We start from the raw sequence: 22,885 nt of genomic DNA, 5'->3' as shown, positions 1-22,885 counted from the left end.
AGTCCACCCCAACCCAACCCACTAGCTGACTGAAGATGCCTGAGCCATTCCAGCCAAGACCAGTTCAGACCATAAAAACAACCTGGTTTTTCAATCCAAAAAAAAAAAAAAAACCCACCTAGTTGAACACAGCCTAAGTTACCAAATTTTAGATCTATGAGCTAAATAAATAGCTGTTTTGTAAGCCACTAAGTTTTGAGGTTGGTTTCTTTCGCAGCTTAACTGATTTGGGATTTATGGTGTGGCAACATGGTCCAGGGAACATGTGCCCACACATGTGTGGATACAGACTACACCTGCTTTAATCATTTATGATAGGTGCCTGCTCCCACAGGTATTTTAATGAGACCCTTACCTTAAAGTCTTGGGAGGCTGCACTTGCAAAAGAAAAGGTAATATTGGTGGTAGATCTGACACTCACTAGCATCACTGTTTCCCAGAAAAGGGGGGCTAGAAATTGGTCCTGTGTCCATATTGACTATGAGGGTCAATCATGCCCAGGAAAATACTCTGTAGGTGGACTGCAGTGTGTAGTATAGGAACTGGTGTTTCTGGAGAAGACCTAGAAGTTTGCAGGTAACACAAAAAATAATGATTTTGTCTTCCCCTCCACCACTTCTTATGGAGAGAATAGGTGGGGGTGTTTTTTCAGAGACAACTAAGACTTTACAAAGTAGGGAATATAATTGGAAGGCACAACCCCCTCCTCCTTCTCTCAGGCCCCTTGGGGAGTATAGAAAACTTCTCTAGAGGAGATTCTGGCTCTGACCAACAGTGAAGTCAGCAGTTGTTCATGGCAGAGAGGGAAGCACATAATGGACACTGGAATCCACATCAGCATAGGCTAGACACAAACTCTCTCTTTCCAAAAATAACAGGAGAGGAAAGTGACCTTGAAAGGGAGAAGCTGATAACTGGCTAGCACAGGTCATTTCAAGAAAAGAACTTCAGAGAACTCAAATGAATTCTTATGCTTCCAGTTTATTCAACAGAAGAGAGATTAACTCAGTGTGGCCTGGGGCCTGCTTTGCCCCAAGAATGGTTTATGAATGGCTGGGCACAGGCAGCTTTGGTCAGGGGACCTAGAAGAAAAGGCAAGGACTTTCCCCAGTTTCTGCCAACAACAGATCTTAAGATCCTTGGTCCACAGCAGAGTTTTCTGGATTTTCTTTCTTTAGAGAGAGAGGACTCACTGGAAGGGTTACTGAGTCATCAGAGGAATGATTCCATCAGTGGGAACAAAGGGCTTGTCAAAAGCAAGAGGAGTGTGTCCTGGGGGCGAGATGACAGGACCAGAGAGTAGCATCCAGTTTCCAGCTTCTGTGTGAAGACCAAAGTAACCCACCAGGGGTTCAGGGTCCACCTCAGAAGTCAAATTCTCTTCTCAAGAGTCTCAGTCTGCCCAGCAGGGGTGACTGTCATCTTTCCTGAGGGGATGGTCATCTTCTCAGGGGCTTCAGCCTTCCTTCTTGGGGGCATGGTTTTCTCTCCAGTCTGAAGCTGCATAGGAGCCACAGTTATACCTCCAGGGGTCATAGCCTGGTGGCCCACAGGGGTCATGGTCTCCTCTCCAGGGGTTTCAGTCTTCCATTCTGGAGCCAGGGGGTGTTTTCCAAAGGACACAGTTTCCCTTGTAGGGGTCACAAGCCCACCTCTGGGGACTGTGGTCATAGTTTCAGACTTTCTATGGGTCTCGGTGGCCACAGCCTCCCCTCCTGGGGGCAAGATCCCCAAATCAGTGGTCAAATCCTTGATCACATTCAGCCTTTCTGGGCCAATTCTTGAAGAATTCACAGCAGTTGAGAGCCAAAATTTTGGTGGAGGAGTTGAGCTGAACTCTAGAGGGAATCATCAGAAAAGGTTGAGATTCCTACCCCTTCCTTCCCATCCTATTACTGGCAGGACTAGACCCACTCCAGGGCTGAAGTACCTGCTCCCAAACCAGAATTGGAGGATTTCCTAATGTATCCACTTGAGGACATAGACAAAATCTCAACACATAGAAGCCCTGCTCCCCCATCTCATCATGTTAACATGATCCCAGGGACCCATGGGCACTCAGTGGGTCTGTTACATTTCCAGTGAGTAACCCCAAGGATGAGTCTGCCAGTTCTCTATGCTTAAGCCCTTGATTTGACCTTTGCACCTTGAGTAAGACCTTGCCCCCCAAAGCCTATTTCTTACTTGTGGAATCCTCAAGGAGAACCCTTTTGTGTCCCCCCATCCTGGGAGGCACCAGGAACAAGGCTGAGGGCCAGGAAGCTGCTCTAGACAGCATGCTGTAAAGAATTGGGTTGGAGTCCCATTTCCACCCCGACTGGCTGTATTATCTTTCTGAGCCCTAGTCTCCTCACAAAATGAGGGTTATAGACCACCTCCAAGATTGTTGCAGCTCTAGCATGCCAGGTTCCATCTCCTAACTGCCAAGGCAGTCTCTACTATCAAAGAGATATCAAAAAGAAACCTAATTTCCTTTTCTGGCTCTTGTCCCATGAAAACAGGAAAAAGAAATAGAGAAATAAACTAACATATATTGTGTTCACTATGAGCCAGCAAGTTTTCATTCCATATCTCATTTAGTTTGTATAATGTCCTGAGTGTAAGGATTACTCCCATTTTGTAGATGGGGAAAACAAAGCTCACAGAGGTCAAATAGAGCATGCACTCAAACCAAGATGAGAAAGCAGACTAGCGTGGCATCAAAGTTTATTCTCCTCTTTCAGTGTCATGTTGCCTCACCAAAGCCTTTAGATCTAACAGAAAGCACGCACCAGTAGCTGGGTGTGCAACAGCCAACCCCAGTTTCCAGGTCATAGCTACTCACCAGCCTTCACCAGGAGATTATTCAACGTGTAGACAAGGGGGAAAGGGCCAGTTCCACAGAAAGTGCCCCTGACGTCATCCAGGTCCAATGTCCACACCATGGCCCCCCCAAAATGCTCTCTCATTATGAAAAATGCCTGAAAAAGCAGTAGTCAGTCAACCCACTGTACTAGGTACAATGGCAAAAACAGATGGGCTCTCAGAAGGCAATATGGCAGGATGGTTAGGCATGTAGTCTGGATCTGAATCTAGCCTCTACTGCTTATTAGCTATGGGATCTTGAAAAAGTTACATAAAGCTATGTGTCTTAGTTGCCTCATGTGTAAAAAAAAATGGATAATAACATTTCCAACATTTTTAGGATCCAAAGAACTCCTACATGCACATGTTACAACATGGATGGAATTGGAAGACATTATGGTAAGTGAAATGAGCCAGTTACAAAAAGACAAATACTACGATTCCACTCACAGAAGTACTTAGCGTAGTTAAATTCATAGAGATGGAAGGTAGAGCTGGGATTAGCAGGAGCTGCATGAGGGAGGAACGGGCAGTTGTTTAATAGGTGTGGAGTTTCAGTTGGGAAGACAAGAAAGTTCTGAGATGGATAAGGGTGATAGTTACACAACAATGTGAATGTACTTAATGCTACTGAACTGTAACAAAATGGGTAAAATGGTGACTTTTATGTTGTATATAATTTGCCACGATTTGAAAAACAATTTTTAAATTCCTACATGTAAAATATTTGGAGCAATGCTTTGCACATAGTAAATGTTCATAAATGTTAAATACTGTCTGGCTCCCCAGCCTGCTAATCACCACTATCATCATATTAAACGATAGATATTGCTTTAGTTTTTAAAAATCACATCAACATACCTTATACCGTAGCGATGCTAGAAAGGAGGAGTAGAGCACATAATATTGTACCCTTTACACATATAAGAAAATAAAGGCTTTTATCCATGATTTTTTAAACTTCAGATATAACTGAAAGGAGGATGTTTAGCCTTGAATCCAGGTTTTATTATTACTTTATGAGTGTTTTCTGTAAGGCTGATGGAAAAGATACAATCTGTCACATCCAAACAGCTCCAAAGCCAAATCAGTTGGCTCCTTCTGGGCTTTACTTCTCCCAAATGTAAAATAAGAATGAACCCCATAATTGTTAAGTTTGAAACTGAAGATTCTGAGATTTTTTTCTACTTACAGGCTAACAAGTTAACCTGCCAGTTTTATAGGTACACACACACATACACTCACACACTGTACAGACAAAGGCCTCATGGAAGCAGAGGGAAACTCTATGCTGGAGCAAGAAAGGAACAAGGTCTCACCTTGTAACTGAAGCTGACGGCATCATCATAGCCAACCCACTCCTTCCCCTTGTAGGCATATGGGACATACTGATCATCAATCCAGCGCTTCTTCGCTCTCCAGATGAAGGAGCAGATCTGCCAAGAAGATCACCAGGTCAGTTCTGTGCCACGGAGGGAAGCGCCAGCAAGGATAAAGAACCCAAGAATCCCCCACCAGGGAGTGAGAAGAAGGCAGACCAAAGAGGGGGCGGGGAAGCCACTCACAAGGGACCTTCTCTCTATTCTGCAAAATTCCTACTACTGCACATTCCTTCCTCTGACATCCGCGATGGATAAACAGAGAGAGAACCAAGGAGTGGCTGACATCCTTAAGTAACCAAACCAGGGTTTGGTAAATAATGTCAATACCAAACTACTACAGTAACAGACTTGACTCTGGACCAAACTGTATCTTTTACAAAGAATTTTCATGAACAAGTATCTCCTCTGTTCATTAAAACCAACATAAACTGCCCCATCTAGGTAGTTATCAAACTAACTTTCGAATCTATAATAAATATAAAGGTCTCGAAGGTAGGGAGAACTAGGTTATTACAATCAAAGAAGCATTGAGTGTGGACTGGGTACCCATCCCTGAGCTGGAGACCATAGACTGCAAAGACGTAGATGTTTTCAAGTTGGGCTGCAGAAGTTAATGTATAAGGTTTGTTTTTGTTTTTTTAATTAAAGGTTTAGTCTACCAAAATTTCTTTGACCCATAATGTCTTTCAAGAACACTCCTTCAACTATGTTATCACTCATAACCATGCTTCATTGGACTAGCAGGAAAACATCTCCAGGCAGCCAGCACAGAATAGAGATTGGAGAGACACCAGCATCTCCACTACTACCTCAGGTAAAGACACAGCTCACCCCCTGGTGCCCCTACACACCTGTGTCTATGTGCCTGCTGTTCTCTGCCTAGGAGGTCCTTCCCATCTTGTCATTCCTGCCCATCAGGACTCTACCTGTGCTTCAAAGATCTGCTCAAAATCCACCTGTGCCATAAGACATTCACAGGTAATATAGCCACCCACTCAGTGCCCCTTACTGTCTTCTCTTTTGTTTCACATCCCTTGGGTCCACGTCTCTTTCCTTCAGTCAACAGTAAGCTTTGCTGAGATGGGGATTAGGGAGTGGAATTAGGGTAGAGGAGAAAGAATCTGTGATGGGAGATGCCTTGAATTACTTCAAAATTATCTAGTAGTGGGAGGGAGCGATTCAGGGAGCAGGGAAGAAACAAGATTGGCCATGAGTGGTTATTGATTGAAGCTGGGTGAGGGGTATCTGGAAATCAGGGAGAGTGAGAGGATATATATATATATATATATATATATATATATATATATATATATAGCAAATATTAATTATGTTTAGGCCATATATTAAGTCAGGATTGACTTAAATATCTTTTAAGATTCTTCTAAGGGGTAAAATTATCTGTCCTGCTCCATTCAGACTCCACCTAGTCCCTCACCCCTAACAAAGGACTCAAATAACTTCCCCAGAAGAAACAGAGAATATCCCAGAGAGTGGGTTTCCCTTGCCCCAGGAAACCACCTCCTTGTCCTGTCTCCAGCCCTCACTCTTGCCTTTCTCCCTGTCCTTGCTCTTGCCCTGGGCTGGGGTGTGAGAGCCCTAACTAATAGACAGAGCTCCCCATTCCTGTCACCTCATAATAAGCCAAGAAGCCAGCTTGCTTGGTGTACTTCCCTGGAGATGCCGGTCCCACAGCTTCTGCCCACAACTCATTCTCAGAGGCTTTGAGGAGGCGAAAAGTACGTCCATAGGTGGGGAGCCCCATAAGGAGCTTCTCAGGTGCTGCCCCAAGCTTTCGCCAGTAGTTCATGGCATATGCCTGCAGGCAGGAAGAACACAAACCCCTCCTTCTTACCAGGAGCCAATGGCCTGACTCAGGGACAGATTTCTGGGCCACATGAGAGCTTTCTCTTTCTTACCGAAGATTTGGGGTCCTTGGGCACAGAGAACAGCGGGCTATTGTGTCCTGTGAACTTTTCCCAGCTTCCATGTAAGTCATAAGACAAGACGCTGATGAAATCCAGTAGTCTGTAAGGGGCAGGAAGAGGAGATATGAAGATCGTGCTAGCTAGATTTTCAAGTCCGATCATCACAGCGATGACTAGCTAACTAGCTGTAAATTGGGCACCCAACTTCCCTGCCATTTCTGCCTGTGGGGACGGCCCAAGCTGTGCCCTCCACTTGAGAGGCTGCCCCTGGAACACACAGCTGGTTAGGGACAGCGGTGCATCAGGACCTATGCCATGCTGAGAGTAACCAAGGGAGTGAGCAGGGGTCAGAACAGAAAACAAAGGCATTCAGGCTGATACAAGTGCAACAGAGGTCTGCATAAATCGTCATGTGTAAGCAGTTCTGACCCACAGCATGAAAAAGTTTCTGTCCTTCTACCATTATAGGAACCATTGAAACCTATGTCTTCCAGAAAGCTTTCCAAATGACAAAGTATAATTGAGCCCTACCAGGTCACAGGTGTCCAGGTTAACATGGATTATCTAATTTAATTTTAATCTGTCCAATGCCCTAAGTACTACAATTGTCTCCATTTTAAAATGAAGAAATTGAAACTCAGACCGTTATCTAATTTGTCTAAGGTGACCCAGCTAGGTGAAGGTGGTCTCACTCAACCCTGCCTGGCTGTAAGACCAACACTAGCCAATTGTGCCCCACTATGTCTCTCACCTTTCCTGCCACCATGGAACCACTCTCCTTAAGTGTAATCACATGCAAAAATTGCGTGTGATTTCTTGTGTTCTGCCTCTACCTCAGTTATCACATCTGTGAATACCCGATTCTTGAGCTTTGAGAAAATTAGTCCAGAGCTGTCCAGAAAGTTAGGAGCTCTCTTTGCCTGATTTTGTAACTTTTGCATGAAGACCTGTGCTCTGAAAACTGGGCCTGACTGGGCATTCGTATTTTTGTTTCAGTGGCAGTAGTTGGTAATTAATCCATCTCTATGATACCAGCCATCTGGCACACAGTGTATGTCTAAGGGGACTCTGGGACAGCAGAGGCCAGACTCCTGGATTCTTCTCCTAGAGACCCAGCGATAGGCGATACAGATCTCTACCCGAGAGGATGCTGTGGTGTGGACTGGTACTACATCACCTCCCTCTGATCTCCTAAGGAAAGCCCAGAATATAATGGAATAACCCTTGTCCCCACCTATGCTCCTGATCAGCCCACCTCCCAAAGGTGCACTTACAGCAGGGCAGGAACTTGAAAAGCTCAAGGACAGTGCTTGGGCACCTCTGGGGTTCTGAGCTTCAGATGTCTCCTTCCCTCCAATGTCCTGCCCACCAACGGAGCACCCACTCACCTTCCCAGGAGGTGCACATCATACGCTTTTTGGATGACACGGGGATCCCCAGAGACAGCAGCGGAGAGCAGCAGCCTTGGACGCATGGTGAGCTGCGCCTCCTTCCTGAAAGCAAGCAGGAGCTCCTGGGAGGAAAGAGAGGCAGATGCGAGAACCAGACAAAGCAGAGTCTGGGAAAACAAGACTCATCCAAGAAACCTTTATTTACGGAGCCCCTTGAGCCAGGAGAGTCAGACACAGGCCCTGCCCACCGGCTCGTGAGAAAGGCGGACGTGAGCCAATGTGGTAAGTCATTGAACAGAAGGCTGGCAGCAGGCCCAGGAGCAGAGTTCAGACAGCCCACCTGAGGGAGTCCAGGGGCTGCACAGAGAAGGCATCACTCAGGCTGGAGGGCTGGGCCAAGGCCCAGATGTGACAGAGAGAAAGAGCCGCCATAGGGCCCTTGCTAGGCAGCTCTTTGTCCAACACCTGCAGCTGATGGCAGTAAACAACCTTCTGCTACCACTGTCTTGCCCTTGTCCCCGGCCTTAGGCTTCCCCTGTGCCCTGAGCCCAGATATGATCAAAGTAGAATCATTTCTGGATTCGGGAGCTGCCAGGCTGGCCTTACTTCAAGTAAGAAGACAAAGGTCCAGCGGTCATGCCTGGGGCTGCCTCTGAGTCCAGGGTACAAGAAGAAGAGGTCCAGACCATCAAAGCCATGTGTCCTCAGGAGGGCTATCACTGAAGTGACAAACTTCTGCCGGTTGGCGAATGTGGACAGCATCGTGGTGAACCTGCAGGGAGACCAGAGGTGAGGCCAGGAGTGTTTTCTGCACAACCTCAGCCTCCTTTACAAGACCCCTTGGTTCGCACCCCATGGAGGGCACAGTGGATATGACTGAGGAAAGGAAGGCAGGTCGTTGAAACTCTCAGAGCCTCTTAAAGCCCTCCCAGCACGGGGCTCCAATACCCAGGAATGGGGACTTCAGGCTCCAGGGAGGATTTGCAAACCACAACTTCCCCTGCCAGATGGAAACAAGCACACAGCCTGGGGTGGAGAGAGCAGGCTCAGGCCAGCTTGGCCTCTGAAAACATGGTCCGCCCCTAGCCACGCACTGTCCCTCTGCTGTTTCCTCGTGGGTAACAGCTCAGTCCTGACACCCTGTCCTGGCACTGACTTTCTCTGCCTGAACAGATTAGCGGAGGGAACATGAGCCAAGGGCCAGCATTTCCAGAAAGACCTCTGAGCTAACGTGGCACAGGAGGGCCATGCTCAGACTAGGAGTTCTGTACTCTGCTCTTTTGTTCTTTGGCTGTTTGTTTTCTTTCTTTCTTTTCCTTTTTTTTTTTTCTAGTGCTTTCTCTTCCACAGTGAAGACACTATTGGAAAACTTGTAACTTATCGGAGTTGAATGTTAAGCAATTTGGGACTAGTCCTGAGTGCAATGATTAGAAAATTAACCAGATTCAGACTTAGGCAGGCCTAGTTCCATTATCTGGTTTCCACCCATAGCTGGGCCATCTCTCATGGTCACCTGTGTGAAATATGGTACGTTTCTTAAGCTCGTATTCCAGCTTTTCTCTGCAAATTTAGAATGTAAACAGCCACTTTGTAAACCTCTCCCAAGTAACCATGAGATAATGCATGCAAAGCCTCTGGCCAGCGTTTGTACACAGCGAATGTTCAAGAAGTCGTGGCCCAGGGAGAGGCGAGGCCTGGGGTCAGGCAGAGCCAGTTCTCACCCAGCTCCCTGCATCCTCCCTGCATTGCTCCTGGGTTCTGTGCCAGGTGCTTCCTCACATTCCCCCACTCTCAGGCTTCCAGGTGCCCCTCTCCTACAGCTCCTTCCTCTAAGGCAGGAAGGGAGGCAACTCTCTACCCTTGGCCTCAGCCATGAAATAGGGGGAAAGTTTCTTCAGAGAACATGAAGGCAGTTTGTCACCTCCACACTGCCTAGTGGAGGGTAACGAAGAGTAGCCACCATGCACTGGACACAGACCATGTGCCCAGGTGCTCAGCTGAGCATCTGGTTTATATCACTTTCTTTCCTCCCATCCTTTCAGGTTGATACCACTGGCTCCATTTATAAAGCGAGGAAACCCAGGCCCTGGGAGGCTTGGGGTTTATCCATGTCCTAAACAAGACTCCTCCCCTCTCTGAGGCAAAAGCCCTGCCTCTTCTGAAGCATTGAGGGGACAACTGTGAGCACCCCATTTTCCCTCTCATTTCCCCCCAGCCCCTTTCCCACCACCTCCTGGACCTGCCTTGTCTCCCCTCATTCACCATGGAGGAGAGGTCGGGGGACCCTGGACTCCAGGGCCAGGTCAGGACTCGGGGGAGTACTAGCGTGTCTCCCCACAGCCCAGCTGGCTCCCCACTCTGTCCTCACCTCTGGCCTGCCTGCTTCTCCCCCATACACCGCCCCCACCCCAGAGAGAAGTCCTGACAGCACAGTCTCACCTTGATGTGCCGAAGTTCCATCCCCCGATGGACAGCAGTGTCTTCAGCTCCTTGTTCCTGTGATGCAGGACAGAGTCTGTGAGCTGGGTTCTCATTCATTCATTTGGGGACTGTGGCAAGTAAGGGGGATGGGAGGACAGGAACGGAACGGGGGAGACGGGTGGGGGAACCTAAGGAAGAAAAGAGCAGAGCCCAGCAGAACCCAAGAAGGGAAGAAGGAAAAGAGGGAGAACAACCAGCCCACACAAAAGTCATCACACCCAGGAACGCCAAGGCTGCCCAAAGGCCCCCAAACTCCCCGCTCCCATGACAGTCCCATAAAAAGGAAAAGAAAAAGCCTCCTAAAATTTCTCTTCACTCACTTTCTTAGTCACAAACGTTTACTGAGCAATTATTATTTGCCACTGACTGCTTTAGGTGCTTGAGATACAGCAGTGAACAGAGGATAAGCTCCCTGCTCTCCTCTCCAGAGCTTATAATCTAGTAACATGGATTTTTCCTACCCTTCTATACCATGGATGCAGTGACAGACCACCCCCTGGACAGGAGAGCCCAGGAGTCCTGGGGAGGGAGTACTGAGCACCAGCTCTCTGCCGGGCACTGACCCAGCCACTGGTGAACAAAGATATCACAGACATTGGCCCTTCCCTTGGGGGGCTCATTTGCAGGTGATACATGGTAACAGAAACACTAGCATTTGTGAAGCATTTGTGATGCACAGCCCTCTCTGAAGCGCTTGAACAGCATTAACACATAGACTCCTCAACACGGGGCTTGAAGGGTGAGTTGGGGGATGCCAGGCAGAGAAGAGAGAGGAGGGCATTCCAAGCAGGGGCCACAGCAGCCACGAAGGCAAGGAGGCAAGGACGAGCTGAGAGGGCTGGTCAGTGGGGAGCTCCCAAGGCAGGGAAGCTCCGGAGAGCCCTGGACAGGAGGTTAGGACACAAGAATAAGAGGAAAGTGGACGACTCACAGCAGAAAAGGATTAACTCTCTTCCATTTGTAAAATACAGCCCCACATCCAAAGGGAACACACCTCTCCTTGAGCTTGTTGAACTCTGGGTAGAGGATTTTCTCATCCTGGGGATCCTTAGGAACAATCTGATTGTTGTTCATTGAGGCAAAGGCAAATACCAGGTGGGTGCAGAGAAAGGGGTCCAGGTCCCGGGGCAGGATCGAAGCAGGGCTGGGCCGACTAAATGCCCAGTTGGTGAAATAACACACCAGTTTGTGGGCAGCACCTGGCAGGGGAGAGCAGGCATTTGTTGGCAGAAACCAAGGAGGGGATGGAGCTCAGCTTCCACAGAGCAGCGTGGACACAGCTCAAGAGGCAAGGCCACAGTAACACCCCCCCACTCACACCCCAGAGCTACACTGAAGGCAGGTCCCTCCCCCACTGCTGGGGTCCCCGGGGGCGGGGGGAAAAATGCCTTGTGAAACCCTGGTCAGAATGGATCCTCGAGTCTGGATCCTGGCACAAGGAGTGAGCCAAACAGCAGGTGACTGAAAATCCTCTGCTGAACTGCATTGGGTCAGCGATCCCTGACACGGAGCCAGGGCAGGGCGGGGCTGCAAGAGCGCTAGACATGGAGCACTTCTCAGGTGGACACGCTCCCTGGCTCTGCAGAGGACCACACAGGGTCCTTACCATTGTGGTGTTTCAGCACAAGAACCAGCCCTGCAGGACACAAAGGAGGAATCACACGCAGATTCACAGGCACACCCGGAGTGACACACCCCAGCACACCCTCCAGTTCTGAGTACACCCACCAACTCAAGCAAATGGAGACACACACACCCTTCCCTCTTTCCTCTTCTCTGCACTGAGCAGGTGAAGCCAGATCTATCTGATCTCCTTTCCACTTCAGTAAACACCATACGTATACACACATGCTTTGCACAGGGACAACCATGACATTTAGAAGTCCCAGCAAAAGCTCTAGGTCAATGGTTCTCAACCCTGGATGCTAATTTAAAAGTAGTGATATCCTGGCTCCTCCCCCAGATATTCTGAATGAACTGGTCTGAGGTGGAAGCCAGGCATAAAAATGTTTAATGTGCAGCCAGGGTACCACCACTGCTCTGATCTCTCCTCCCTGGGCCCCTCTGGCCCTTCACTGTGTCCTGTCCTACCTCTACCTAATCCAGGGCCCCGAGTCGCAGAATGCTTCCCAGGAACCAGCGAGACAATGAGCTTATGAAGCCTGGCACCTCCTGAACTAAGAGACATTGTGGGGCTGGGACCCACCACACTCACCAACCCAAAGCAACAGCTTCCCCATCTCCGTGGTCTGAGAGCTGCAGGTCTAGACCTCGAGCCCCTTTATATGCTCTTCCCCAGGTATGACCCTGGGACAACACTGGGATAGCCCAGCTAAACACACACAAAACCAGGAACAGTGATTAACGGGCAGCTGCCCCAGAGTCACAGTGACCCCAGCATCTCCCGTCCTCCCGTCCAGCAGAGCTATAGCTCTCCGATCCAACAAAGCAACAACTCCCTCTGACACTGGCACAGAGCGGGTGTCCACCATGGGCCCTGGCGAGGGCAGGGTGGCACTCAGCCCCTCTTTCTGGAATTCAGCCCCATGTGGACTGAGTATGAGGAAGAAACACTGAAGGGCAGCAGTAATTCTATTGTTATAAGATTAGTGGTTAGAAAAGCTGTGTAATGTAAAGTTTAAAAGGCCCAGTAACATATGTATATGTATAACTGATTCACTTTGTTATAAAGCAGAAACTAACACACCATTGTAAGGCAATTATACTCCAATAAAGATGTTAACAAACAAACAAAAAAGGCCCAGCTATGGACTCAGGCAGGCCAAAGTTTGAATTCCAGTGTCAAAAATTAGAAGTTTTATCATCTTGGGCAGTTATTTAGCTCTTTGAGCTTCAGTTTCCACACCTGTAAAATGGAGATAACACTTGATCTTACCTCATAGGGTTTTATATGAATAGAGATAATGTGTGAAAAACTGTTAGTTCAGTGCTTTGCCTATAAGTAAGGGCTCAGTGAATGGTAGTAGTTATTAGGGATGGCACAGGAGTTTCCTCCCAGAGCAGGGTTCTCAAACTCAAATGCTGACAGGCAGGTAATGTAAATCGGTGAAGTGGACACAAGAGAATAGTTTACTTTCCACTTGATTAGAATAACGGTTCAAGTCCAGTGATACACTTCAACTTCTCTTATCAGGAGACAACAGAGATTGGTATGAACAGGGACAGCACTGAGTAGCCACTAATTTCTGCCTTACAGTGAAATAGAACCAATCTTTTGGAGGATTCTTCAATTTCTCAAGAGAAGACAGAAATCTGAATTTTTGTTTGAGTCAACAATGTTTGAGCCAGTATATGAGCCAATGGTGACACTGTCATGAGAGGTGTCATGAACCTAAGCAATATAATGAACCCAATTTTGGACACCTGGGAGCCAATTTTTTAAAAATATAACAATAATATGAAGGATAAATAACATAGATCTATACTCCAGTGTTTTCATGATCTACTAGTTTTCTTTTCTGCTATCGAGGCTCTCAGATCATGAGTAGGTCCCATATTTCAGGGTGTGAACCTCAATCAGGGGGAACCAGAAACTGGATGTTCTCAATGTATCCACGATGTTCATCCTCTTGGAGACTTACACAGCTCACCTAATCCACATGCCACTGAGGTGCTAACCAGATGTCAATATAATAAATGACACTGGGAAGTAACAATGACTAGTGGTTGAACTCACTTCATTTCCAATATGAGGAAACTAGGAAAGTTTAACTTGTAACAGCAGGTTGCTTGGATATCATGGAATAAGAACAATAAGTTGGTATAGAATGTTTAGGGCAAGGATATTTCACTGAAACTTGGGAAAGCCAGAGAATACCCCACCCAACAGAGGCTGTGTCTCCATTTGTTCAGCCCTCTTTGCCTTCCTTTATGTATTCAACGAATATTCACTCAGCACAGGCCAGGCCCTGATAGGCACCCTAGGTATGTGGTGATGAAGACAGTTTCTGCTCAAGAAGCTTCTAGTTTAGTGAGCACATGGATCACACTCCTCAGAGCCAGTGTGTGTCCCTCTCTTGTATCTCTCGGATGAGTGTAGAGTAAAGCACATGAGTTTTGTTTCCAAACAACCTTGAGATCCAGTTCCCGCTCTGTACTACCATTAGGTCTCACCTGCATGTTCAATGCCACCCTCCATACCTTGAGCTAATATTAACCAGAATCAGGAGATACTTAAGCCTCATAAATGCAGTGCTGGATTAGATCTGGCAACATCTCGCACCATTGGTAGATCACCCCTGGTGCGGTTTCTAACTCTAGTGACCAAGCTCTTACTTGTTTCCCAATTCCCAGCCCATGTGCCTTAAGTCTTGTTTCTGGGTCTCTGCTTTGATTTCTCTCCCTGGTTTATAACTGTAGGCACCACAGTTGGTTCCTAGGGCCTGGGTCCTGACTCATTCTTGCCAGGCTCCTGGGGCCTTACTGCCTGTCTTTTAAGACCACCCTGATGTGAATGCCTGTTTCTCTCTGCTTCTAAGCCTCCCTTCACCCCACCTCCTGCTCCCCAGATACCACACCACTGAGATTTCCCACGAGGTTTGTGCCCTTCCACCCAGACTCCTGCCAGGGGCACTAGCTGTTCATGCTGTACCCATCACAGGGCCAGATCTGCCTGCCAACTGAACCTCCTTCGCCTGCACCTGGCTCAGTGTTCTGGGCTCCTAGTCTGCTGCAGTGGGCAAGGCTGGATCCCAGACCTCCCTCTTCCATACTTTCAAAAGTGACTAATGATGCTGAGAAGAACGGCAAGATATAACAATGGATGCCCAGGAGTGACGTCTGCTTCATTCCGGGATGACTGTGCCAAAGAATTGGCAACTAAGCCTCTGTGTGTAGGAGATGATGAACAGTGAAATGCTGAGTGAGGGTCAGGTTGAAAGTCACTGTGCCACGTCGCACTGCTCGCTCCCAATCCTCCTCCTTGGGTTCCTGCTGTCAAAAGTATGACCGTTGCTTTGTATTTTCACACACCCACCCAGATGCTTAGGAAACACTCCTTCCCAATGCTCAGCCTGTTCTCACGAAATGAGAAGAGGCACGTACAATACCTTTTAGTTGGCTTGCTGAAGAAATCCCCACTGCAGCACAACCTCTTCCACATTCTACACACTCAACTAGATGAAGGCAAGATCACAGACGTGAAGGGCTGTGGGTTTAACAAAGCATTTGACCAAACTTTTCATGATTCTCATGTGGAAGAATTGGAGAAGTATGACTCGAACAAAAGCAATTGGTTGAATAACATAAGAACACAAAGAGTGTTGACTCCAGATCAGTGTAAACTTGAAATAGCCTTACCACATCTCTAAAATGAAGGAGATAGACTAGAGCATTGTTTCCCAATATTTAATATAAAAGATGATTTTTGTTGTACGTTAGGATTTTTTAATATTTATGTGGGTTTTTTGGGGTTTTTTTGGGGTTTTTTTGCAGTACACGGGCCACTCACTGCTGTGGCCTCTCCCGTTGCGGAGCACAGGCTCCGGACGCGCAGGCTCAGCGGCCATGGCTCACGGGCCCAGCCGCTCCGCGGCATGTGAGATCCTCCCGGACCGGGTCACAAACCCGTGTCCCCTGCATCGGCAGGCGGACTCTCAACCACTGCGCCACCAGGGAAGCCCCTATGTGTTTATTTTAATTTGTGTTATAAAATGTAATTATCCAAAAACGCCATTATTTCTTAGATATTATTTAAGTGTAAAACTTGAGGCAATTTGAAAAAGAATATTTTAATAAAGCAGTAAAGGTAACACTATTTATTCAATCCCCTTAGAAGTCATTTTGAGAACATCACAATCCTATAACCCAGAAACTTCACTTTTAGAAATCTGCCATGCAGACATATCTGCCCAAGTACGCAAAGAAAGTATGTTCACTGCAGGTTTACTTGTAACAACAAAAGACAAACAAAACAAAAGGGAAATCCCAACTGACTAAATAGCCATTATTTGGAGACATATAAATATGTTGCTACACATCCATGCAGTGGCCTCTTTCTTTACTTTTTAAGCCAGTTGTTCTCAATTGGGTAATAATTTGCTCCCCATGGGACACTTGGCAAAGTCTGGAGACATTTTGGTTGTCACGATGGAGGCGGGGTGCTACTAGTACCTAGTGGGGAGAAGCTGAGGATGATGCTAAACACCCTACAGAGCACAAGACAGCCTCCCACAGCAAAGAATAATCCATTATTGATAATTAATAATCTCAAGGGTGAAAAAAAACCCAGTTAAAGCAGAGTTGCTTTCATTGTTGTTCTTGTTCTTTTAATTTCATCACAAACCAGAGATCAGGTATCTACTTACCCCTTATTACCCTAAATTTAAAATTAAATAACTATTTCATCTATTGTGAGCTCTTTTAGTCAGAATACGTGACTGATTTATCTTTGTAGCTCCAGAACCAGCAATTAAATGGTCTGCCTTTGGAATGAATGAGCTAAGGAAAAGCACAGCCAAGGAGCACACTCTGGCTTAGAAAGAGGCAACTGGCATTGGGTCCACTTATAGAAGCAGGGATTGTAACAGCTATATTTTATATTACTTGTTTTTATCTTCCCATTTCCCTCCTGCTACTTTATATGAGGGCACTGTTGATGGCTAATTGTTTAGGTTTAACGTGAAAGTATGAACAAATGAACATCATCCCATGATGATAAATAGCTGATGGAACTTTGGGCATCTCTTGTGTTGAGGTCACGACATTTGACCTGCATTTCGGACAAGAGAGGACAGTAGGGGGCAAACAGGCTGGACCACAACAGATATTTTCCAATTGTCCCTCTAACTCCCCATCCTTCTCCACCTTGCTCTCTGCCCCTGCAAGTCAGTCTGTTTGGACTACATCCAATAGCTCAGTGGGCTCTGCCTAACAGAAGAGTAGAGGGAGGAAGGAGAGTGAGGTCAGGGTGTTTATTCCCCTAAGGATCACTCCCTGTGAGGTCACATCAAGGTGACCATAACCCTCCTTCGAGGTTCACTGCTCCTCTCAAGGAAGACTGCTCGACCTGACTATCTCTTCTTCCAGTTTCAGGTAACCTCGCCCTGTAACAGCTCCACTCTTCTAGCCCTGGCTTCCTATACTAGCTCTATGATTCCCCTACACCACTCCCAAAACTCTGTAGTTAGTCTCTTTGTAAATAAACCCTCTTCACATTATCTTAATTTGAGTATACCACCTGTTTTCCTTAGGACCCTGACTGACAGACCATATAATCTTGGATCATGTTGCTTAATCTTTATGAGCCTGTTTTCCCACCTATAACATTAAAATATTAATAATTATGTTTCAGAAAAGACAACCTACTGAATGGGAGAGAGATTTGCAAGTGATATGTCTGACCAGGGAGTAAATTCAAAAATACACAAAAAATTCAGCCAATTCAAAAAACAAACAAATCAATTTAAAAAATGGGTGAAGACCTCAATAGACATTTTTCCAAAGAAGATATACAGATGGCCAACAGGCACGTGAAAAGATGCTCAACATTGCTAATCATCAGGGAAACGCAAATCAAAACCACAATGAGATATCACCTCACACCTGTCAGAATGGCTATCACCAAAAATACAACAATAATAAATGTTGGAAAAAAATAAATAAAAATAAAATAAAATAAATGTTGGCAAGGATATGGAGAAAATGGAACCCTAGTACACTTTTGGTGGGAATGTAAATTAGTACAGCCACCATGAAAAACAGTATGGAGGTTGTTCACAAAATTAAAAATAGAACTACCGTATGATCCAACAATTCCACTCCTGGGTATGTATCTAAAGAAAATGAAAACACTAATTTGACAAAAATACATGCACCCCAATGTTCATAGCAGCATTATTTACAATAGCCATGATTTGGAAGCAACCTAAGTGTCCACCAACTGATGAATGGATAAAGAAGATGCGGTATATATGTACAATGGAATGTTACTCTGCCATCAAAAAAAATGAAATGTTGCCATCTGCAACAACATGGATGGACCTGGAGGGTATTATGCTTAGTGAAGTGAGATAAGGAAAGACTAATACTGTATGTTTTCACTTACATGTGGAATCTAAAAACAAAAAGTGAATCAACGTAACAAAAGTAGTAATAATTACCTTGCAGAGTATCCAGATGATTAAAAGTATTACTTTAAATAGAGTGTTTAAAAGGTAAATACTCAAAAATATAATGCACTATTAACTATTTGCATTTGTTAGGTGCAACAGAAAACTCAACTAGAAGCAATTGAATCAAAATTAAAACTTATTAACTCACATTAAAAGAAATCCAAAAGAGGTGGCTTAATCAGCACTGCTTAATTCAGGTGTTCAGCACAATCATCCAGGACCCAAGTTCTTGATATGTTTCTTCTCTAAAGGACATGGTCACCTGTATCTGAACAAAATCAAAGTCCTGTTGGTAAATATGGAGGAAGGAGGGAGAATAGTTATTCGACAGCCAACTGCGCCTGCTACACTGTTATTAAAGTGTATGTTAATGAGCAGCTGCCCAACCTTTGGTGGCACATGAGAGTGGATGGGGCCCAGAAAGACTCTTGGGGAAGGGGGCGGGGGTGGAGTCAGCAGAGCAGGGTCAGAACAAGACAGAAAATACCCTTCATAGAAATCAACGAAGAGGGGCTGTTATTCCTGATGACAGTGATGACCTTGCTGGAAGATTCCCGTAACTCTGACAACAGCTTCTATTCACTTCCAACCTCACAGAACATGCAGCATTTTCCCCACTGGACCAAGACAGTAATTGTCAGGGTGGTGAGGCTGCAAACAACAGACACCAGCTCTGGCTAAATCAATCAAAACAGGAATTCAAAGGAAAGCCTGTAAGGCAACTTAGAATCAATGGGCATGTTGTAGAATCAATGGGCATGTTGTAGAATCAGTGTGTTGTTTTTAATTGAGGTACAGTTGATTTATAATATTATATTAGTTTCAGGTGTACAACACAGTGATTCATTATTTTTATAAACTCCATTGAAAGTTATTACAAAAGAATGGCTATATGTCCCTGTGCTGTACAACATACCCCTGTTGATTATTTATTTTATACTTAGTATTTTCTGTCTGTTAATCCCTTACCCCTATCTCACCTCTCCCTCCCTTCCTCCTCTGCACTGGTAACCACTAGTTTGTTCTTTGTATCTGCAAGTCTGTTTCTGTTTTGTTATATACATTCATTTGTTTTATTTTTTAGATTCCACATATAAGTGATAACACAGAATATTTATTTTTATCTGTCTGATTTATTTCACTAAGCATAATACTCTCTAGGTCCATCCACATTGTTGTAAATGGCAGAATTTCATTTTATGGCTCAATAATATTCCATTGTATGTACGTACATCACATCTTCTTTACCCATCATCTGTTGATGGACACTTAAGTTGCTTCCGTACCTTGGCTATTGTAAATAATGCTGCTATGATCATTAGGGTGCAAGATTCTTCTCAAATTAGTGTTTTTGTTTTCTTCGGATACATACCCAGGAGTGGAATTGCTGGATCATATGGTACTTCTATTTTTAGTTTTTTTGAGAAACCTGCATGCTGTTTTCCATAGTGGCTCCGTCAATTCACAATCTCACACTGACAGTGTACTAGGGTTCCCTTTCCTCCACACCCTCACCAACATTTGTTATTTGTAGACTTTTTGGTGATAGCCATTCTAACAGGTGTGAGGTGGTATCTCATTGTGGTTTTGATTCGCATTTCTCTGATGATTAGTGATGTTGAGCAGTTTTTCATGTGTCTGTTGGCCATCTATATATCTTCTTTGTAAAAATGTCTATTCAGGCCTTCTGCCCATTTTTTATTGGGTTCTTTGTTTGTAATAATGAATTATGAGAAAGAGAAATTAAGGAAACAATCCCATTTACAATCACATCAAAAATAAAAAAATACCTAGGAATAAACTTAACCAGGTATGTGAAAGACATATACTCTGAAAGCTATAAAACACTGACGAAGGAATTTGAAAATGATACAAAGAAATGGAAAGATATCCCATGTTCTTGGATTAGAAGAATTAACATTGTTAAAATGTCCATACTACCCAAAGCAATCTACAGATTTAATGCAATACCTATCGAAATACCAATGACATTTTTCACAGGACTAAAACAAGTAATCCTAAAATCTATATGGAACCACAAATGACCCCAAATTGCCAAAGCAACCTTGAGAAAAAAGAACTGCGCTGGAGGTATCACACTTCCTTAATTCAGGTGTTCAGAACAATAATACCACAAAGCTTGAGTACAAAGCTATGTTAATCAAATCAGTATGGTATTGGCACAAAAATCAGACACATAAATCAATAGAACAGGATAGAGACCCCAGAAATAAACCCACACACTTATTGTCAATTAATCTATGACAAAGGAGGCAAGAATATACAATGGAGAAAAGACAGTCTCTTCAATAAGTGGTGCTGGGAAAACTGGACAGCTACATGTAAAAGAATGAAATGACAACATTCTCTAACACCATATACAAAAATAAACTCAAAATGGATTAAAGACCTATATGTGAGCCTTGAAACCATAAAACTCCTAGAAGAGAACACAGGCAGAACACGCTTTGACATAAATAACAATATATTTTTAGATCTGTCTCTTAAGGCAAAATAATTAAAAGCAAAATTAAACAAAGGGGACCTAATCAAACTTAAAAGCTTTTGCACAGCAAAGGAAACCATCAACAAAATGAAAGGACATCTTACTGAATGGAAGAAAATACCTGCAAATGATATGGCCTATAAGGAGCCAATTTCCAAAATTTATAAACAGCTCATACAACTCAGTATCAAGAACCAGTCTTAAAACACAGTCAGGATCCAAGAAAGACTATTTATAAAAAAAAAAAAAAGACTGCCGGGGTCCTGCCATGGGAAGTCTGGTTAGAAAGTTCCACTGGTGGAACTGGTGCTGCCGCCACTGGGCTGTCCACTCGTCATTGCCAGACACCCATTCTTTGAATCTTTGCTGCACTGCCTCCAGATTTAAGTCCTACATGGGAGCAGCCAAATGGCCAAGCCTAGTTCAGCTGCCTACACCCTGGTGGCTTAGGTCAAAGAAAAAAACAAAACCTAGGCCCCTTTAAGCTTCCATAGTCTCCCCTCCAAAGCACATCAGTGGAATCCATTTCAAAAGCGCATGCAACAGGTTACTTCGCTGTTTGAGATCTTCAGCATGGCTCACAGCACCCACCATCCGGTGGCAACCAACCTCATCTCCTTTTATCCTGCACCCCCACCTCCATATTTAGCCCTAGCTGCAGTGACCTCCTTCTCTAGAAAGCTCTAAGCTCCTTCCACAGCAGGACTCTCAACACTGCCACTTCCATCTGGAATTCTTCCCCAGCCCCAAGCATCAGCTAACTCACATCCAACCTTTAGGACTCAATCCAAATGTCACTTCATCAGGGAAGATTTGCCACTTCTTCATGTCTGGCTATCATCCTTCTGTTTAGCAACCTTTATTTCTTTTGGCTAGCACTAAAACATTATTCCCTTCCTGTCTCTCTCTCTAGACTAAGCTGCCGAAGTGCGGACTGACCATGTCTGTCTTGCTCGCTACCACACACAATGCCCAAAAGCTTCTGATACACCACAGCTGCTCACTCTTGAATGGCTGGTGACTTCCCTGCCTGGTTCCTGACCCATCTAGAATTCTCAGTAGATAAAGCCAATGCTTCTCAAACTTTAACATGCAGGAGTCACTGGGGAAGTTGTGAAAATATACTCTGATTTTGGAGGTCTGAACATTCTGCCCTTCTAACAAGTTCTAGGTGATGCCAATGCTGCTGGTGCACAGACCACACTTGGAGGAGCAAGTCAACACCTTATGAGGTCAAATGATAAGCCAGACACATAGCACAAACACTGTACGATTCCACTCATAGAGGTACCTAGAATAGTCAAGTTCATAGACCTGAAAGTAGAATGGTGGTCGTCAAGGTCTTGGAGAAGGAGAGTTATTGTTCAGTGAGCACAAAGTTTCAACTTGGGATGATGGATGGTGGTTGCACAGTGTGAATGTACTTAATGCCAGGGAACTGTACACTTAAAATGGTTAAAATGGTAAATTTTATATTTTGCCATATGTTTTTTTAAAAAACAACTTAAGAAAAACAAACAAGGCCCATGTTGGCCCTGCCAAGTACAGACTGCAACAGGGGCCCAGGAATGGTGTGGGGCACCCAGCCTGTGTCTCCAGGTGCCGAGGTCAAAGGTAGCATTAATGCTAACTCTGCCAGGCAAATTGACATTGGATAATGGTCAGGGGCCTGTACATGAGCCAGTTTCTATCCTAATCAGAGGGTTTCTGTGAAAGACAAGTTGCTTGTTAAAGATCTGGCAGAATTTGAAGCTGATATACTTACACATGTAAAGTACATTTTCTGATTCAAACAAGCTTCAATCCTTTCAGCTGAGATCCTAGATAAGGGTTACCATTGGAGTGGAAAATTTTAGTTTGAAGTTCCTAATGCTTATAACATGGTGCCTCCCAAAGTGAAATATACCAGAATCTGACAACCAACATCACAGTGACAATGAAATGTCTACATTCACTGAAGGAACTTGCACCCAGTAGCACTGGCTTTCCCACCAGAAAGTTGAAAGGATGGTGTTTGGGGGTGAAACCCTTTACTTACTGACCTTTTGAATTCTGACGATCTCTTATATACTGAAGAAGCAGAACATCATTTACAAGACAAGGAGAGTTTCCAGAATACGTTGAGGACTACATTAAACCTTACTCTAGATGATAAAAGATTTTACGATCAGTGACTGTATCTATAACTTAAAATGAGTTAACGCTTCCTGTACTGATCTTTGCA

At 45.0% G+C, this 22,885-nt stretch overlaps 1 protein-coding gene and 1 pseudogene across 1 annotated transcript; one reads left to right on the top strand and one right to left on the bottom strand.

The window, feature by feature from the left end:
- Window positions 1–961: 961 nt before the first annotated feature.
- OVGP1 (oviductal glycoprotein 1) lies at window positions 962–19,492 on the bottom strand. Its single transcript, XM_033862001.2, is given in 14 exon segments — window positions 962–1,231; window positions 1,234–1,383; window positions 1,386–1,838; window positions 2,825–2,960; window positions 4,164–4,280; window positions 5,857–6,042; window positions 6,143–6,251; window positions 7,540–7,664; window positions 8,149–8,314; window positions 9,982–10,038; window positions 11,018–11,222; window positions 11,630–15,190; window positions 18,304–18,423; window positions 18,643–19,492. Coding segments are annotated over 12 exon segments (2,070 nt in total). The 5' UTR covers window positions 11,895–15,190; window positions 18,304–18,423; window positions 18,643–19,492; the 3' UTR covers window positions 962–1,130.
- A 2,792-nt stretch (window positions 19,493–22,284) lies between these two features.
- Window positions 22,285–22,885, top strand: LOC117313382 (NEDD8-conjugating enzyme UBE2F pseudogene; annotated as a pseudogene).

This window comes from Tursiops truncatus, chromosome 1 (assembly GCF_011762595.2).
Source record: "Tursiops truncatus isolate mTurTru1 chromosome 1, mTurTru1.mat.Y, whole genome shotgun sequence".
Taxonomy (NCBI): Eukaryota; Metazoa; Chordata; class Mammalia; order Artiodactyla; family Delphinidae; genus Tursiops; species Tursiops truncatus.
The sequence above is the reverse complement of the archived record's forward strand: the minus strand, read 5'-3'. Positions and strand labels throughout refer to the sequence as shown.